Source organism: Ursus americanus, chromosome 30 (genome assembly GCF_024610735.1).
Source record: "Ursus americanus isolate L20-20 chromosome 30, mUrsAme1.1.p, whole genome shotgun sequence".
NCBI lineage: Eukaryota > Metazoa > Chordata > Mammalia > Carnivora > Ursidae > Ursus > Ursus americanus.
The window spans coordinates 15,429,648-15,449,682 of NC_142156.1; the positions used below are offsets into that span (position 1 = coordinate 15,429,648).

The 20,035-nt window shown below is 56.2% G+C and overlaps 1 protein-coding gene across 1 annotated transcript in view; it reads right to left on the bottom strand.

Annotated features, from left to right (window-relative positions):
• The window catches only part of DTX1 (deltex E3 ubiquitin ligase 1), a 34,267-nt gene extending 16,797 nt beyond the window's left edge, over nt 1-17,470 (bottom strand). Inside the window, exon 1 of the mRNA XM_045776435.2 lies at nt 16,814-17,470. Coding sequence (XP_045632391.1) covers nt 16,814-17,072 — 259 coding nt within the window. The 5' untranslated portion in view covers nt 17,073-17,470. The remainder of the gene's footprint in view (nt 1-16,813) is intronic.
• Between the last annotated feature and the right edge of the window lie 2,565 nt (nt 17,471-20,035).

The following is a 20,035-nucleotide window of genomic DNA, read 5'->3' on the forward strand; positions in this document are numbered from 1 at the left end:
GGCAGGCCGGCCTTCGTGCCTCATTCTGAATTTCCTTCACCCATCCCCTCATCGGTGCTTTAATTCAAGCACGAATTCACCTCTTCACTCAACCACTCTTCCATTGGCTCATTCATTCATTCCTTCACTCGCGCCCTAGTTCCTGCATTCATATCTTCCTGGGTTCGTTCATTCAGTAATTCGTTAGATCCTTCACCCATGCCTGCAGGCGTCCCTTATGCTTCTCACGGATGCACTGTCTTCTCACACCCGAATTTAATTCATGCATTCAGCCATTCCCTCATCTACTGCCACCCTATTTAAAAATGTGCCACCCCTCCACATACTTCCTTTTCTCTCTCTCCATCCGTGCTTGGTTTTCTCCATCTGGCATAAGTTATATTTTACCTATTTATCTTGTTTTCTGTCTCCTCTCACTAGAATGTCACCAAGGCAGGGACTTCGTTTTCCTCACTGTTGGGTCCCCATCGCCTGCACACGGTAGGTGCTCTCAACAGATCGTTGCTGAATGTATGAATGCATTCACTAGTTCAGACCCTGATCCTTTTTGGGTGTGGTTACTCTTGTGTCCCTTCATGCCTTTTGCTCATTCCTGCGTCTGTCCATCCCTTCACCCACCAATTCCTTTGCTTTTTATTTATCTATTTGTTCATGTGTTTCTTCCTTTAACAGACATCTGCTGACTGCTCTTTGGAGGGCTCCAGGCCAAGTGCTCATTGAAAATGCACATAACCACATGATAACCCCAGCCAAGTGGGTATTCATGCCCCCATTTAAAAAATGAGAGCACTGAGGTTTTGCTCTCAACCACTGCTCCATGTTCCCAAAGCTCTAGGTGCTCCCTGGGATACTACCTGAAAACGAGATCAGGCAAGGTCCAGGTGGCAGGACTTCTCAGAGCCTTTAGCCTGCTCTGTGCCTTGCAACCACTGTGGAGGGATAGTTCGACTGGGCTCACTTGCCACACGTGCAGGAAGGCTGCACACTTGACTGCTTCTCAACTGTGGACAAGTCTTTTCAGCCTGTCTAGGTCTTGGTGGCCCCAGCTCGAAAATGAAGGTGATGTGAGCCCATGACGTGCCCCTCCCCCTTGCACAGAGCTGCAGGGAGGATTCAGTGAGAATAGCCACAGAGCCCAGGGACTGGGCTGGCCACCCGGGGCTGGAGGGCAGACAGACTTCGTTTCAAGTCCCCACTGCCCAACGTGCCAGCTCTGTGACTGTGGTCCGGTGAATCAACATCCCTGAGCTCCAGCTTTCTCATCTCTAAAATGGGTACAAGCAACCCCACAACCCCCTTGTGGGTTGTGAAAAGGACCACTCTGATGATTTCAAAATCCATCATTCCCAGACCCACACTCTCCCTCTGAGAGCCGGACTTGTGGGTCCCAGCTGCCCCTCGGAACGCCGCCGTGGAGGTCCAGCGGGCCTCTCAAACTCACCCCTGCTAAAGCAGAGCTCTGATCTTTCCCCTCCCTAAACCTGCTCCTCCTGAAATGGTCCTCGTCGCGATTGCTGCATAGAGCTCTACCTTCGGCTGCTCGGGCCCCCATACCACCCCACCCCAAAACTCGGACTCATCCCTGACTTACCTCATAAGTTACACCCGGTCACCTCTACCTTCAAATACATCCCACACCTGACCACTTCTCACTGCATTGATTCTACCTGCTGTAAACCACTGTCTCTCTCCTGCCTGGACTGGTGCAGTAGACTCACAACCGGGCTCTGCTTCTGCCCTTGCCTTCTGTCGTCTGTTCCCCCCATGGCAGCCAGAGGGATCTTTTTCAATGCAAATCAGATTACAACTTTCTTCTGCTCAAAATCCTCCCATGATCTCCCCTTTCACTGGGAGTAAAAGCCAAAGTCCTGGCTATGCCCTCCAAAGCCCCCATTGTCTACAAAGCTTCTCCCAAGTCCCATGAGTCCCATCTTCCTCTCTGACTTTCTATGTCCCACCTCCCTCTCGCTCACTCCACTCCAGCTACCCTGGCCTCCTTGTGGTTCCTCCAACTCCCCAGGCACCGTCCAGCCTCAGGGCTTTGCCTCTGCTGTTCCTTCCCCCTGGAAAAGGACTCAGCGGGCCCCAGATGTTCTCCTAGTTTCCTTCCTCCTTCCTTTCGGGTCTCTGCTCCAATGTCACCTCTTCAGAAAGACTCTCCCAGACCATCTTCTAACACAGCTGTCCCAGTGCCATCTTCTTGCCTGACATTTTCTTTCTTTCTTTCTCTCCTTCTGTTTTGTAGTAAGTTTTATTATTAATTAATTAATTTATTTATTTAATGATGTTATGTTAGTCACCTGACGTTCTTTTTCTTCCTGGCACTCGGCACTACCTGATACGATATATTAATCTGCATACTTTCTTTACTCTCGGCCTCTTCCCACTAGGCTGCCAGCCCAAGAGGTCAGGGATCTTGACTGCTTTGCTCACTGCTGTACCCCAGTGCCAGGCACAGAGCCTGCAGGCAGTAGGCCCTCACAACACGGAGCGCGTTTCAGTTGTTAACTGGCACAACCCCAAGGGGCCTGGCCCAGGGATTTGCAGCCAGGGAGGTGGGGACCCTGCCTGAAGACCCCTGCCTCCCCCTGCCTCCCCCTGCCTGGCTCAGGCTTCTCTCCCCTGAGCACAGACTCTCCCTGACCTTCACTTGGGTCCCTAACCTGGCCTGAAACAGCTTGTCCTCTGCTCGCTCCTCTGTCAGAATCCCAAGGGCTACGGACATTGAGCGAGACCTGTGAGGATGGGGCCCCTGGGCTCCTGCGTTGTTCAAGCCAATCATGGGAACGCCCCCTCCCCCATCTCCCGGGCTGCCTCATTCTGATGCCTGATTTATCATTTTAATTGAGTGTGTGCATATCGATTTTTTCCTTGACAATGCTGTTCCTCCAGGGCAGGCCTGAGAGGGATTAGAGGAAACATTTCTGGTTCCCATTCCTGCTCTGTTCCTGAGTGCTGGCCTTCTCCTCCCAGAGCCTGTTTGCAAAATGAGGGCTCATGAGAGATGATCTTCAGGTCTGATGTGCCTGAAGTCCCACCCTTAGCCTCCCAGTGAGGGTTAAGGCACCGTGTTACCTGGAAGGTGTAACCCCTGGCTGGGAAGGGAAAGGATGGGAACTTGCTCTAGTTAACCGCCTCTGGGTGTCGAGTCTTGAGCTGGGCAGAGCAGGGTCAGAGGTGGGAGGTGCAGAGTGAAGTGGGTGAGAGAAACAACTCAGAAGTCTCAACAGGCCATGTGCAAATCCGACTCCACACCATAGCCTCAGTGTCTTCATCTGTAAAATGGGGGTATGAATACATACCCTCAAAGAATTACTGTAGGATGAAACAAGATAATGCTGGCCACAGGTGCTCAGCAGAGTGCTTGGCCACAGTAAGTGCTCAATGAATGTTAACTAAGACAGCTGTTATTACTACATACATTACCCGCGTTCCCCCCTCCCAGCCCTTGTTCACTTGGTGAACTCCTATTCATCCAACAAAACCCTCCACGTATCCCCCTCTTCCTGGACTTGCTTTTCTGTTTCTGCTGCACTGTCCACGCATTGTCCTTGCATTGTCACTAAATCATTCATTGTTGTTCTTAATCTCCCTTGCTGGTGGATGACTTTGAGGAGGACAAGAACCAGGTCGGACCCACGCCTGCGTTCCCAGCACCAGGCACGGAGCTTGTGCAAAGGAGGTGTCTGCAACGGAAACAGGCAACCTACTTGGCACAGGCCAGGGCTCGGAGGAAGTGGAAAGGAGGAGAAGAGGCTGGTCTTAATGGAGAGGGAGCGGAGACTGCAGCGGGAGCCAAAGCGCACACAGGGTCCCCGGGGAAGGGGGGACAGTGCTGGAAAGGCCGGTGTTGGCTAGCCCGGCGACAAAGGACTCTGAGAGCCCCTCCCAGCAAGTCAGGGCCAGCCAGCCCAGGCGTCCCTCTCTCCAGGGCTCTATTTACCAGGTATCGATTTTCCTGCCTGTTTACTGGTAGTTATTAAAGGCTGCGTCCCTGGAGTCCTTTTCAAACGAGATTGGAACCTGGAGAGCTGGAGTAATTAGGGCAGCTGCCGTCCTCCCTGCTGGGCCCTGCACCCTGCCGTGCCCGCTGCTGCCTGCCGCCCGCCCGTCCGTCCACCTCGGGCTCGGGCTCAGGCTGGGGCTGGCCGTGGACCAGGCCGAGGGGGGCTGGCTGGATCCCGGGTGACCTGCCTGGGCTGAGATCTTCAGATTTCCAAGGGAGCTGGAGCACTTCTCCCCAGTGGCTTTGGCCTAGATTTTTGGCCAGAACAATGGGTCTAAGATGGGGCCGGAGGTTCCTCAGCCTGGGAAACTGGGGGCCTGGAGGCACAGCTGGTCTTTCTCACCCACCCACTCCGCTGGGTGTCCCTGAGCTGACCACTTCCCTCTTGGGCCTCCAGGGCGCCCAGCTGCAACAGCCACGGGGGAGGGGGGCAGGGGGGACTGTGCTCCCGTGGCCGTTAGGGACCCGTGTCAAGCACGGACCATCCCTGGGCTTGTTTTTGTATGTCTGCTTTTGTTGTCTGTCCCCCAGACTCCCCTTCGTTTCTTAAGAATGTTTGGTTGAAAAATTCCAATCTTGTTCCAGCTGCACTGAGGGAAAAGGGGCTTTGGCCAAATGTCAGCTGGAGGATTTCAGGAGCTGGGCCCGTGGAGACCGGGTGTGGGGGTGGCCACGGCCACTGCGGCCAGGCCAGTGAGTGGTTCAAGCCTGGGGCAGAGACCAGCAGAGAGATCAAAACACAGTGGGGAGCGAGAGATGGTGGGGGAGGCGCAGAGGGACAGAGAGACACACATGCAAGAGAGACTGCCAAAGGGAGGCCTCGATGGAAACGGGAAGTGCTGTGGCATGGAGGTACCAGGAGAGGTGGGGGCAGAGCGCGAGACCAGCTGGGAGAGACATATAGAAACAAGAGCCCACACCTAGAGGCGGAGACAGTCACAGAGAGTCAGGGAGAACCAGAGAGTGAGGCCAGGAGACAGGGAAGAGCCGGGAGGAGAGACGAGGGGGCAGAGGGTAGCTACAGCAGTAACAACAGAGCGAGCATTTATTGAGCACCCAAGGTGCTCGGCACTTTCCTTCACTAACTCACTTTCTCCTTGCACATGGTTCTTTCCAGGGAGGGACCAGAATTATTCCCGTTTTATAGATGAGACAACTGAGGCCCAGAGAAGTGTAACTTTGGGAGGGCTGGAACTGATGCTCCATTCACGGGATAAAGGAAAGGCCAGGTTGGACTGGTTCTCAGGGGTTCAACCCAGCTAAATGGCAGCCCAGCCTAGGATACCTCCAGCGACGGGGGACTCACTACCTGAACTTCGCTCTCTGTGTTTAGCTGTGAGAGGTTTCTGCCCTGAGAACGTGGTGCTGATCTGACCCCCTTCGTGGAGGTGTGCTGTGGGGTTGTCTTAGCACCCAGCTTTTTGGCATTTAGAAGAAGCTGACTGTGAAGAAGGGAGGGCCCCATGCCCTCTTGCCTGCCCCTCAGCCTCCAAAGGGCTCCTCCCTGGACTGAGCCAGCCCTGAGGCCCAGCAGGGGACCCCTCCCTCTGGGGGCAGCTTCCTGCAGGGAAGTGATCTCAGTTTGGGGGCACCCAGACCCCAGTGGGAAGGAGGGCCCTGTGGGAGGTGGTCATGGGACTTCCTGTCAGGTGCAGGGTGTCTGGCTGCGGGCCTGTGACCGGAGGCTGGGCAGTGGGTTGAGCAGCCACTAGATGCCGGGCCCCAGTGAGGGACTTTACGGACTCCTCTACCAACGCAGAAATAGTCATAACACCAACAGTTCCCCATCAGAGAACACACTTCTCTGGCCCCGGTTCATGTCAGCTCATGTAATCCTCATGACAGCCTGAGCGGTTCAGGAAGATGCCCAAGGCTACGTGCGAGGCAGTGGTCTCCCCAGACCCCACACCTGGCTGCCTGGCTCCCAAATCTTTTCCCTTTACTGCTCTGCTCTACTCCCACTAGCCCATTTGCCAGAGAAGGAAACTGAGGCATGGAGATTGGGCAAGGCACACGGCAGAGGCTCCAGCCTGCTATTTGACCTTCCAGAATAGAGGTCCTCTCCCTTAACCCCCACTGACTGTGTGCGTGGCCAACGCCCTCTGGCAGCAGCGGCAGCACCGGCTACAACCATCCCGATTTACCGAGTGCTTCGGCTGTGCCAGTTCCTCCGCGGGAGGGGGGGGGGTATGTGCGCCACCCAGCCCAGCCTCCACATCGGCCCGAGGGGTTTTAGTCCCCATCTGGAAGATGGGGAAGGTCAGGCTCCTTGAGATGGACGAGGAGGGGTGGCTGGGGCAGGGGCCTGGCTGGGGTTTGCACTGCAAGCTCTGGCCCCAGGGCGCCTCTCCCCCCACCCCACGCCCTGTGATCAATAATCCCGCAGCATTCTGTTTGCCTTCAAACTCTCCCAGGGGACTCGTCAGGCAGAGCCGTGGCCCATTAGTGGTTTCTGCACGTTTGAAGCTGGCCCAGGCTCCCCAGGGTCGGCTGGCAGCCAGGCCAGGGCAGTGGAGAGGAGGGGGGGAGGGGCAAGGAAGGCCGAGGGGCTGCCTGGCGCTGGGAGAGGCTGCCGCCTTCAAGCGGGGTTCGAAAGGCCCTTGTCCCGCAGGCTGTGGCAGCTGGCTCTCCCCCACTTTATGGGCTGCGTGTGAGGCTTCTGGGTCACCTGGCTTCTAGCACACCTGGGATCAGCCCCCCCCCCCCCCCCGCCCTGCACAGCAGCAAGAGCTCCAAATGGAAATGAGGGGGTGGGGAACAGAAGGAACAGAGCCTCCAGCTCCTGGAGCCCTGTGTGGCCCTGAGCACCTGACCTGACTGCTCTGAGCCTCTCCTTCCTCATCTCTGAAATAGACATTGTAATAGTAGTAAACGCCCACCGAGGGCCTACTACGTGCCAGGTTCTGTTCTAAGTGCTTCAGTAAGCCAACTCTCAATCTACACAATGCTCTATAGAACCACACCGTTGTCGTGGCATTGTACAAATGCTGCAGCACAGAGAGGTGAAGTGACTTGCCCCAAGTCACACAGCTACCAAGTTAGGAAGCCAGGATTTAACCCAGATGAATCTGAACGTCTGGCCACTTCCACCGCCACCACCCCGGTCCAAGCCACCATTACGGCTGGCCTCGGCGACTACAGTCGCCCCCATGTCCCAGCTCCCACCTCTGTACCCTGCAGTGCATTCCCACGTGGCAGCCAGAGCCAAACGCAAGTCTGACCACATCACTCCTCTGTTCAATACCTATCAGTAGCTGCCTAGTGCCCTTGGAATCAGTCTAAGCTCTTTGGCTCATTTCTGAGACCCATCACAAGCTGTCTGTGCAGCCTCACCCTCTAACTACACCAAACTTCTAGTTGTTTTCTGAACGCATTGTGCATGCCTGTGCCTCTGGGTATTCGCACACGCCGCTCCCTCTGTCACTCCATTCACCCACCCCACTCTCCTCCCTGCCGAGTAATTCTTCCCAAGTAATCTTCCTGGTTCAGCTCAAGCGCTCGCCTCTTGGAATTTTCTCTGCCATCCTTAGGGAGAATCACACCCTTCTTGGGGCTCCCATAGCACCTTGCCCCTGCAGGACCCTGTCAAAGCACATAGCTCACTACAATACTGAGGCCGTGTTCCCTCCAGCCCGGGAGCTTCTCAAAAGTTGGGCTGCTGGAATGTCCACAATAGCTAAATCGTGGAAGGAGCCGAGATGCCCTTCAACAGATGACTGGATTAAGAAGTTGTGGTCCATATATACAATGGAATATTACTCAGCTATCAGAAAGAACGAGTTCTCAACATTTGCTACAACATGGACGGCACTGGAGGAGATAATGCTAAGTGAAATAAGTCAAGCAGAGAAAGACAACTATCATATGATTTCCCTCATCTATGGAACATAAGAACTAGGATGATCGGTAGGGGAAGAAAGGGATAAAGAAAGGGGGGGTAATCAGAAGGGGGAATGAAACATGAGAGACTATGGACTATGAGAAACAAACTGAGGGCCTCAGAGGGGAGGGGGGTGGGGGTTGGGATAGACCGGTGATGGGTAGTAAGGAGGGCACGTATTGCATGGTGCACTGGGTGTTATACACAACTAATGAATCATCGAGCTTTACATCGAAAACCGGGGATGTACTGTATGGTGACTAACATAATCTAATAAAAAATCATTAAAAAAAATATATATATATACCTAAACTCAAAAAAAAGAAAAAAAGTTGGGCTGCTGGGCACGTAGGGATAGGCCCTCGGGAAATGCTAGCTGGAGGAAGGAAGGACCAAATTAATGTGAGGGACCGAACTGAATGCTGCAAATGACCGGCCTGGAGACCTCAAGTTAGTGGTGGGTGTGAGCTTGTTTCTATCTGTGTGCTATTTACGTTTTTAAAAGTGACCAGCGTTTAAAAACTGGGGTTAGACTCACTCACGTCTGGATTTCAAAAATCTCAAAATATCCAAAAATGTGGCCACAGGGACTGGCCTCCTTGGCCACCATTGGCAGAAACTGAGCCACGGCCCCATGGGTTTGAGTATGTATTGGGCACCTGCTGTGTACCAAGCACTAGAGAACAACAGTTGAAAACCTTTGCCTTACTAGCCACTGCCCACACTTCTATTAGCTGCACAAGGCTCTGTACACATCTGCGTTTTCAGCCTGAGGTCTCAGGATGGGGGAACTGGGTCCCAGAAAGAGGAGGGACTTGACCCAAATGCCCTAGAAATTAGAGGCAGATCTTGAACCCAGACCCCTTCTCTTACTTCCACAGTGTCAGGTGACTAACACCTTGGCATGAATGAACCCTCGTTGCCTAGAAGAGAGGAGCCTTTCTAGAGGGAGGGCCCCATAATGGTGTGATTTCAGGTAAACCGTATGCTTCCTCTGGCGTGTTCTGCTTGCAGTTGGAGGGAGAAGGGACAAAGGCCCAGCAGCGGCGGGGCACAGCCTGTCATCGGGAGGAGCGGTGGCCACGCTGAGGCTGCCTGCAGGACTGTCCTGGCCGCCAGGGCTGCCTCCTTTGATTGCCTGGTCCTTTGTTCCGCATTTCAGGACATTCAGCTCTGGGGCCCGGCGCCAGACTCCCTCCCATACCCCATCATCGGCTGCTACTACTGCCCGGGCAGGTGAAGGTGGTGGCCTGGAGCAGCTCCAGAGCTACAGTGGGACGAGTCCAGAGAGGGAGAGGGGCTTTGCCGGGGTGGCAGAGCAAGGACACAGCCACGCGGGATCCAGAGGAGACCGAGCCCCCAAGCCGGTCACTCGTGGGGCCCCGGGGTGAGGAACAGCCCCACACCCTGGGATCTCCTTGGTGCCTGGCCTCCTGTGTCACACCAGATAGAAGGGCCTTGAAGGCGGGGTTTGTCTGTCCTGTTCACTGTTGCATCCTCAGGGCCTAGGACAGTGCCTGGCACATAGTAGGTTCTCATTCCATTCCTGCTGCCTGAATGGAGGAATTAATACTGACCACAATCCCATGCGATAGGTACTGTTGCTGGGCGCACATCACAGCGGAGGAAGGGAGGCTCAAGGAGGGAGTGTGGTTTTACCCAAAGTCACAAGCCCGCTCCCCTCCCCCCACCAATACCAGATTGCTGCTGGGAAGGGAACCTGGAACCTGGACCTCACCAGCAAGGCTCCCTGAGGCGGCCAGATCCAGGTTTGGGGCCCCATGTCCTCAGCGGGTATCAGCCAGGGGCAGCCAGGGGCTGCTGGGAGTGTCTGTGTCAATCAGGAGGCTGTGTGGGCTTCGGGGTGGAGGGATGACTGTCTTGGGGCCTGGAGGCTGTCCTGGGGGTGGCTACCCTGGGGTGTGATGTAGGAGTTAATGGAAAGAGGGAGGCCCCAGAGACATGGATGTTGCTGGACGGGAGCCAGGGAGGGCCCTGGGCTCCCTCCACACCCTGAGAACTCCACACTGGGGAGGGGAACTAGGGACCCCATCACCCATGGCCTGAATGGGCACCATTACTGTGACCAGTCCTGCCCCATCACCTCTCCACCCTGAACCCACCTCATTACCCTCCAGTTACGTGTTCTATCACCTCCCCATTAGAACTCCCATGCCTCCTCCTTCACTTTGAATCATCTTTCCACCCTCCATCACCACCCCCATGAAACCCCTATTATCTCCATCTCCTCCCCACGACAGCCACGATTGCCCTCCCTGACCCCATTGTCTTTATCATGCCCAGACTCCACCTTACTGGTATTGGCGCTGATCAGTCCCTGTCCCCTCCCCCACCACAATGCTCATCACCTCCCTCACCTCTGGGTCAGACTCCACAGCTCCCTCTGAAGGAGGAGCCTGGGGGGTTGGGAGAAGGCAAGGAAGGATGCAGAGGGGCAGGGGACAGGAGAGGAGAGGGAAAGAGCTGGCTGTGAGGAGGATCTGACCCAGGATCCCCCCCAAGCCCCATCCCCCCCTCCACAGGCACGGGCAGGGTGCTGGCAGCGCTGTCCAAGGTGCTGGGGCTGCCAGGCCTGGCACAGGGTGGGTGCCACAGACCTGGATCTAAATGTCCCACCCATCTCTTCCTAGTTCAGTCTCCCCACCCTCTGAGCCTCAGCTTTGCTGTGTGGAAAATGGGGTGATGCCTACTGGCTGGGTGGAGGGAACCCACTGGGCTGTAAGGACGTGTCTGCATAAGCCCCCACCCAGCCTGCTTCAGCTCTGGCTTCCAAGGGCCTGTGATTAACAAGGCTGGTCCTGCGGCATGGCTCTGGGTCCCCTGGGGCCCACCCACTAAAGGGCAGCAGCTGGCAGCCTGTGATGCCCAGTGGGACCCGAGAGGCCTCCCTTACCCCTCCCCTCTTCTGTCACAGCCTCCCTCTTCCACCTGGGCCTGAGGTCTCCTCAAGGACCTTGCTGATGCTGTCCTCCACCTGGAAGCATTCTTCAAACCATACAGACTCTTGGAGGACTTGTCCTCCCAGAAGTCCTCTCTCAGAGCCCCCACGCTCACACCGCCCGCATTACCGGGCTGAAGGCAGCCTGCACCTCTCCTGTGGAGCACTGACATCTTTTTCCGACTCGAGCATCAGTGATAACTATATGCAAAGTAATATTCTTCGTGCTTCTACCTGTATTATCTCATTTAATCCTCATGCCACCCCTCTTGGGTAGGGACTATTGTCATTCCCACTTTACCCAGGGGGGAACAGAGGCTACCAGAGGTTAGGGGGTTTGCCCACGGTCACACAGCCAGCCAAGGGCCAAGCTAGAGTTCGGCTCTGTATCTGACTCAGGGGGTTCAACTGCTATTCCCATGCTATGTATCTGCCTTGGCCTTCACGAGACTCTGAAATCAGTCTGGCAAGGGCCCTGTCCCTCTCTCTGAGTCCCCAGGACCCAGCCCAGAGCCTGTTACTGAGCAGACATCACTGAACTGTCAGATAAAAGTAAAGATGAGTTTCTGTTTTCAGAAGAGGCTCCTGGAGCCGGGAAAGCATCCAGAGGCCAAAGGGGTGGGTCTGTCATGGTGGAAATGGAGGCAGTGTCACAGGTGGTAGTGGGAGACAGCCATGAATAGATGCATTGGACCTGCTGCCACCATGGGACCGACGCTTCCCCGCCCAAACACACATCGTCCTTCTTGCCTCTGCAGCCAAGTGGCGGGAGCCTCCCAGACTGGCTGGGAGAGGGTCCCAAGAGGTCCTGTAACTAGGGAGCTGGTTCCGGAGGTCTCTTGTGTTGCACAGGCCATTCCTGCCTTGGAATAGATCCTGACAACAAGCCCCAACAGAGCTCTCAGTGGAGAAGGGGGAGGGGACTCTCTCAGCCCAGCATTGAATGTCACCTTGTTCTCTATCCCCAAGATCTGTCTGAGAGGCCTGGATTCCGACTTGGGGCTGAATGGCTGTGTGACTTTGGGCAAGTCACTCACTCTCTCTGGGCCTCAGTCTCTCCATCTGTAACAATGGCCTGCCTAGGAGTCTAAATTCTGGCGGTGCTTTCCCTGGTGATGGCCGCTCCCCTCTCTTGTTTCCAACAGTCTAAGCATGTCCTCAGACAGGACATTCCCATAATGGCAGTGACCAGGGCTGAGCGGAGTCCGAGCTTCCCAAGAATGAATGATGGAGGCTTGGGAAACTGAAACCAGCCGCCCCCTGTCACTCCAGCCCTACGGTTTGGAGAGCTGGTGCAGCCGTGCTTCGAGCTTGGAGGACAGCAGCTGTGGGTAGTCCCCAGCCTGGCCTCTCCAAGCCTCAGCTGTCCCATCTACAGAATGAGAAGAAGGCTGCCATTAAGTCCCCCTAGCAGCAGAGGGAGAGGAGAATGGGCGATACAAATCAGTCAGAAAGGTTGCCCGTCCTGTCCCAGCCAGGTGAGTCCAGGCAGGAAGCTGGGAGTTGCCTGGGAAGTGGCCAAGTCACATCACTGTCCAGCTGTGGGGACCAGGTGGAAAATCCTGGGTCTGGGTGAAGCCCTCAGAAGCCACCAGCCCAGTGGTAGGGTGGGGGACAGTTCCCTTCAGGGAGGCAGAATGCAGTTCCCACGTTACTTCCCCACTGCTAGTGGGAGCCAGCCCCTCCCCCCAAGGCCACCATGACTCTCGGGTCCACGTCTGCCACCAGTTGCTGCAAACCCATTGACCTGGGTTTCCCATTCGTGAAATCTTGATTTGCCCCTGGTAAGGGCAGCTCAAGACCAAGGACGATGAGGAAAGCTTTGGGGAAACAGCAAGAAGGAGACCATGATATTACAGAACACAGGCCTGTGAAGGGGCACCTGCCTTATCCCTCGCCTACCCCTGGCTCTCCCTTCCAGCCGTGTGCCTGGGACACCACTGTGAGGAGCTAACATCACGTGGCCCAGGGTCACAGCAGTCCCCCTCCATGCGGGGTCTGGACCTACAGAGCTTCAAAGGGAACCTCGCCTCCCATGGGGAGTGATGAAAACAGCCCAGCAGGGAAGAGGTGAGCGGGCACCGGCTGAACAAACAGAAGCCCCCAAGGGATGGGGCCTGGCCTCTCTCCTGCGGTCCGAGGCTGACACCCAGGCTTCCTTCCGCTGGCTGTGCGACAGACCCATAGAGAGGGCATTCGTGTGTCTGTGGCATCCAAGCGGGCTGGTGCCGTGTGCGTAGACGCACACACGTGGGCACCGTGGCGCCCCCCACGAGGTGTGGAGTTCAGTATATGCTGTGTCCGGGTGGGCCGGGCTGTCTTACCCCAGGGGCAGATTAAGAACGCGAGAGTAGGGGTCGGTGAACTGTAGCCTGCGGGTCAAATCCGCCCACTGCCTGCTTTTGCACAGCCCAGGAGCTAAGAGTGGCTTTTCCATTTTTAAATAGTTGGAAAGAAAAGAATATTTCATGACTTGTGAACATTCTACAAATTCAAATTTTAGTGTCCACAACTAGTCTTCTTAGAACATGGCCACATTTGTTCATTTGCTTCCTATCTTTGGCTGCTTTTACACCACAAAGGCAGGGGCGAGCACTTACAACAGAGACAGTATGGCCCACAAAGGCTAAGATATTTACTATCTGACCTTATCAGAAAGTCTGTCAGCTCCAGCGTTTGGGTACTAACGAAGCTGGGGCTCACTGCTACTTCCCCCCAAACCAAGTTCAAGTTCAGCTTCAGTGAACTTATCAAGAATTTTACAATTAGAAAATCTAGATAGGAGCTGTGTCTATTTCAGTACATATATGAGAGCTTTGGGTTTTCTAACTATATTGGTGTGTGTGTGTGTGACAGAGAGAGAGAGAACCACAATCTTTTCAAGACTGAGCACTTCCTACCCATTTCTTGTGCATTCATAGTGTTTAGTACACACTAGGCACATGGTGGGTGATCAGTTAACGTTTGTGGGATAAAATAATAGGCTTGGTTCTCTCCATCAACCCAACAACCCTGCTAGCAAGATGATACTCTCGTTCATTTCATAAATGTGGAAACTGAGGCGTGGAGAGCTAAGGACGCCTGCTTGAGGCTCTCCCCTGGACCATTACCAGTGAGAACAAGATGTCCTTTCCTGACATTGTCTTACTTCTGGGAGAGGCAGGGGGCACACGATAACATGTCTGGTGGGGAGGCATCGAGCCCCTCCCTCGAAAAGTTTTCCACAACCAAGGTGCCCCACCCTCCACCCCATAGGTTTCCCGGCTTCCTCCCTCATGGGGGGTCTTGGCAGCCTCCCACGAGCCTGTTGAGGGATAAGTGGTTTTTTCCCTTTTCCAGCAAACGGGGCAGGTGTGGGTGAACAGCTCTGGGGATGAGGTGCACGGAAGTCACTGAAACTGAACTTCTGGGGGATTCAGTGAGGCTGAACCGTTAAAGGGGTGCCTTTGGGACTAAGGGGACTGCCGAAGCGGGGAATGGAGGCAGTTTGGGGAGCTGGGAGCCCAAGTGGGGAAGCTGGGAATAGAGAAGTGGCCCAAAAGAGGGGATCAAAGACCGAGTGGTCAACTTGGCAGGCTTGGGGGTGGAGGGAGCTATCCCTGCCTCTAAGGGCCACCCTCCAAGCCAGGCCCTGGAAAATGTCCGCACCCAGTGCTAGCTCTGAGCCTGCAGAGAGCCGAACACCAAGTCAAAGAGAAAACCCACCTCCTCCTGATGTCCAACCTCTGCCCTGCACCAGACAAGGGTCTGGGGATAAACCAGGCGAATAGGGCAGGCAACGCCTAGCATTTCTCACTTCTCTATCAGGACTCAGCGCCTCTCTGGGAGAATGGGCAGGAGGTTCAATGGTGATTTTCTCTACTGTCTGGAGAAAATTCAAAGCCCTTTTCATGGCTGTCCAGCCCCTGCTCCAACCTTGTCTTGTGCCACCTTCTCACCACACTCTACACTCAGTGGACTTGAATGTACTCTGCTCCTTCCTACCACAGGGCCTTTGCACTGGCTGTTCCCGCTGCCTAGAACACTGCTCCCTTCAATCATTCTTCAGATTTCTGCTCAAACATCTCTTCCTCGGATTAATCTTCCGTCACCATCCCTACCCCAGGCTTATTTCATGTTCTCAGACCTGCAACTGATTATCTGTACATTATGTGTTTGCTTGCTCCCTGGGACCTCCTGTGTAGGTCCTCTCGTTCAGGTCCTCCAGTGAACCTCTATTCAGGACTCTGTCAGTCTTGCATCATGCATTTTCTCTAGTGCTTCGCACAGGGTCTGACATACAGCGAGGTCAATAAGCGATTGTATGGTAGTATGAATGGATGCCTGGCACCGCCACTGGCTGCAGTCAAGGCCCAGAGTTATGGGAACAGATGGACTAAAACCACGTATTATGAATTCATCTGTGTTTCCACACTTGGTGACCACACTGTAGGCACCAAGCAATGTTCTAGAGCATAGCTATCCACTAGAGCTTTCTGTGATAATGGCAATGTTTGGATCATGCTGTCCAATATGGTAGCCATGAGACACACGTGGCTGTTGAGCACTTGAAATGGGGCTAATGGGACTGAGGGGCTGAATCTTAAAGCTTATTTAATTTTAATCAATGTGAATTTAAATAGTCACATGTAGGGGCGCCTGGGTGGCTCAGTCGTTAAGCGTCTGCCTTCGGCTCAGGGCGTGATCCCGGCGTTATGGGATCGAGCCCCACATCAGGTTCCTCACTATGAGCCTGCTTCTTCCTCTCCCACTCCCCCTGCTTGTGTTCCCTCTCTCGCTGGCTGTCTCTCTCTCTGTCAGGTAAATAAATAAAATCTTTTAAAAATAAATAAATAAATAGCCACACGTAGGTGGTGGCTACCGTACTGTACGGTTCTAGAGAGCAGGGAAGGGTCCCACTATCTCCAAGGCTGTTACGTGCAGTTCTGTCAACCAGGGATTTGCAAACCTCCATCGGCTGGTCCTTGGGGTCAAACATGCCAAGGGTTCTTTGGCAGCTTGCTCGAGGCAGGCACTTGCCATCCCCCACTGCCCCCCAAGCTTGTAAGAGACCACCAAGCAACAATGACTCAGAGAGATCTCCACAGCGATGGCACGTTTCCAGAACACGAATGCTGAGCATGGACCTCACCATCTTTATCACCATCATCACCTATCACACAGCCACCAAGACCGCCACCAACCTCATTCTCTCCGTCATTACTGCCCCATCACAATCCCCCCCAAGACAATGACCAACACGACCATCAACGCCATCACCACCAATTCCACAGTCAACACTACCATTAGCAACACCACCAACAGTCTCCATCATTGCCACCCCACCCCCACCATCAGCACCACCACCCCTCCCCCCAGCACACCGTCCCAATGCCACCAGCACCTGGAGCCAGTGCAGGAAACCAGGTCAAGAGCATTGGCTCTGGAATTCAATCACCTGGGCTAAATCCCAGCTCCGAGTTTAAATCACTCAGTTTCTATGAGACTCAGTTTCTTTATCTGTAAAATGGGACTATATAATAATCATAATAATTATACGATAAGACTTAGTGTCTGTGACCTTTGGAAAAGGATCAAGTGAGGAAGCACATGGAAAGCCCTCTTCCTGGGTGCTGATGCTTTTCTCGGTCCTGTGCTCGGTGAGCACAATTTTATTTAATCCTCACACAGCTGTGGGAAACATTGATCCACCAGTTTTACAGATGAGGAAGCTGAGGCTAAGAGAGGTGATGTGACTCGCCCAAGGCCCTACAACTAATACGTGAGGCTGGACTGGAACCCAAGTCTTCAGCTGGACCAGGCTAGGCTGTCCCTTTTTTGGATCAGCAGACCAGCCTTCCAGCAGTTTCAGTCTCCCCTCCTCGGGGAGGCTGCCGGGATCCTAGCCTCCCATCACGAAGGTGGTGATGGCAGTGCTGTCTCAGTCTCCTCCTGGCTGGACAGGTGGGGTGGGGGCCAGTGTGCTCACCTGTGTCCTGGCGAAACTGGTGCATGGACTGCAGGTCGATGATGTAGGGCACCAGCTGGGCGTCCACCTGCCCCAGGACCACGGAACCGCGGGCGTCCTCCTTGAGCACGTTCTCGATGTGGTGGCACACGGTGGCCGTGTAAGGCCGCCAGCGGCTGTGCTCATTTAGCCACTCCCACACCACCACCCGGGCCACATTCTGCGGTGGGAAGCCCAGCCCGTTCACCGGCATCATCACACCCTGGCCTGGCCTTGACATGGCCGCTGCTGCAGCCTCAGGGGCCAGGACCCCACTGGGACGGGCCCAGCTCCTCCTGGGCTTGGGGGCAGGCAGGGAACTTCCTCTCTCCCCAGGGGGGGGCAGCAAGAGCCAACCGGCCTCCTTTCTAACTCGGGGCCTCTCTGAGGCCCAGAGGCCCCGGTGAAAGGAGTGTGGGGTGCTGCTCTAGGCTCCGAGGACCCCTTCCCCCCGCTGTCTCAGATAAAGGTGCCGCTCTGGAAAGCAAGTGTCTTTTTTGTGATGGGGAAAGCGGCTCTAAATTCCTTGGCTCCCTCGGCTCAGGAAAGGGAGTGAGGCAGCCGCCCCTACTCTAGGTCCAGTCTCTTCCCTGCTGGTCTCCAGTCACTTCTTCCCAGCCGGCCACGCAGGGCCTGTCACCCAGGAGGCCCGGGCCAGGCTGCTGCTGGCTCTGCGGCGTCCGGTCGGCCCTCTGCGTTCCCAACTGCGTCCCAGACCCTGCGCCTGGGTCCAGTGGGGCTGCTCGCCTGGTCTCGGGTCCGCCCCTCCGACGGCGCCTGCCGAAGGGGGCGTCCCAGTCTCCCTAATTCCTGCTCCACACGGCGTCCTGGTAGGCCTGGGTGGCTGAAGAACGCACTGGGGAGGGTGCGCCGCGTACCCCTGGCCCGCCGGCCGGGCTGCGGCTCCGGAGCTGGGCGGAGGGGACGAGGGGGGCGGGGGCCCGTGGGCACGCCCCACCCCACTCGTGCTCGCGACCTGCCGGGAGACAAGAAGGGGAGAGGGCCCTTTAAGAGGAGAGCGGTGTACCCCCTCCCCCTTCCCGGGAGAGCGATCGGCTGAGAACAATGGGGAACCGATGGGGGGGCCAGCGAGGGGGGCTTACCGGGGTCGCTGCCCGCGTTCCCTTGGGGCAGGCCTGAAGGGAGGGCTGGGGCCAGGGGCGCGATTTTCCGAGGCTCCTCGCCTGCGGCGCCCCCTCCTCAGCTCCGCGAGCGCTCCCCTCCCCCGGGGCCCGCGCCCTGGCCGGGATGCAGGGTGCGCGGGGATGCGCGGGGATGTGCGAGGATGCGCGGCGCTGCAGGCGCGGCCCAGGGCCCCTCGGGGGTCGCGTCACCGAGGAGGCGAAGCCGGGAGCTGGATCGTCGCTGCCTCCCGCCCTGCGGGTACCAGCCCCCCTTCCCAAGCCCAGACCTCCCCCAAGCGCGCGCCGACCCTCCGCAGGAGACGGGGGTGGGGTCCCTAAGCACCCCGCGCTCTCACCGCCTTCTCCGCTGTGCTGCCTCCTTCTCCGCTGGCGCTTCAGCACCGCCGCCTTCTGGGCTCCCCCCGGAGTGGGAGGGAGCCGCGGTCCCGCCTCCGCGCCCTTTCCCTCCCAGGCCCCGCGGCCGCCGCACGCCGGGGCGCTGGGCTTTCCGCGCGCGGACAGACTGCCCCGCCGACCGACGGACGCACGCTCCGGCTCTGGATGCCGGGATCCCGCGGGTGGGAGGAGGCCGGGGCCGCGCTCCGGGGAGGGGCGGCGGAGGGGGCGGAGAAGGAGGAAGGGGAGGAGACAGACCGTGGCCCAGAGCGCCGCCGGCACTGACACGCGAGTCCCCCGGGCGCCCCAAATCCTCGGCTAGGCCCATATGGGACCCCAGGAGGTCTCCTGACCCCATGCAGGAAGCCAGGCTTGGAGTGAGGTGTCCATGGGTCGCCTGCTTGAATCCTAGTCGTCTTCACATTCCATTTGCCTTAGTCCCAGGGCCTGGAACCCAATAGGTGCTCAATAAATGCTTGAATGAATGACTATGATCCAGAGACTGCCCAAAGGAGGATTTTCGAGCACTCTAGGGTAGCTTTCTCTTCTTCTACTATTCTGGGGGAGGGGCTAGCAAGGCCCATTTCAGAGCCAAATGGAATCATGAAATGTGGGAAGACTGAGGCCCAGAGAGGGTAAGAAACTGCCAGGATCACACAGCAGGTTAGAGCAGTGCCCAGACACCAACCCAGAGCTGATTCTCCTCCCAGCACCGAATTAGCCAGTTCAGAGCCTACTTCCCCAAAGTACCCACCTGCTCCAGGTGAGTGGGATAGCAACAGCATCTTGTCCCTGAGGGGAGTTTAGGGGACCTAGGCCAGGAGGCAGAGACCTTGGAGGAAGGTAAGGTGAGACCCTTCATCTCATTCACAGATGCCTGTAAACAACAGGTGCTTACTAAATGCTGGGTGCGTGTTGGCTGGATGGAAAGGGAGGCAGGTGATGGCAGCAGCTCCGGTGTTAATGGGATGGCCCGCTCTCCCTCCTCTGGCAGAATGGATGCAGCTGAGCACACACTTTAGCTGGGAGGGGGATGGAACCCCCGAGGCCTGCGGGTGTTTAGATTAGGAAAGATGAAGGATGCGTCTGGGAACTCCAGCCTGGGCGACAGACAGGGGTCAGCGGCCTGTTTGGGAGCCTGCCCAGAGTGGCCCACGCTCCTCTTCCTCCCCAGGGCAGATGCTGATAAATTAGGTGAGGTCAGGGGAGGACCGGTCAGGGGCGCTTTCCCAGAACCAAACTCCGGGTCCCCAGCCAGCTGGAGTGACCTCCCCTCCCCGGGCCCCTGCTCTGTCCTGCAGCCCAGTGCCTGATGGGCTTTCCCAGATTGAGTCAGTGATTCTGCTTGCTTGTGGCTTCCGCAGACCACAGACAGAGGCTCTGTGTGCGGATGGGGCCAGCTCTGCAGTGGTAGCGATCCAACAAGATCACTGAACTCTGGGATTCGGTCTAGGCTGGCTCTATGGGGTCCATGAGGGACCCCTCCCCCCTTACAGACAAACTTAAGTGTCTGCATTTTTTCTGAGAAGGGCTCTGGCTTTCAGAGATTCTTTTCAAAAGAGCCTGTGACTCAAAAGATTCAGAGCTAATGCTTATGAACCTTACGCTACAGAAGGAGATTTGGGGACCCCAGGGTGGGGAAATGACTGATTCAAGGTCACATGGAAATTTAGCAGCCAGTTAG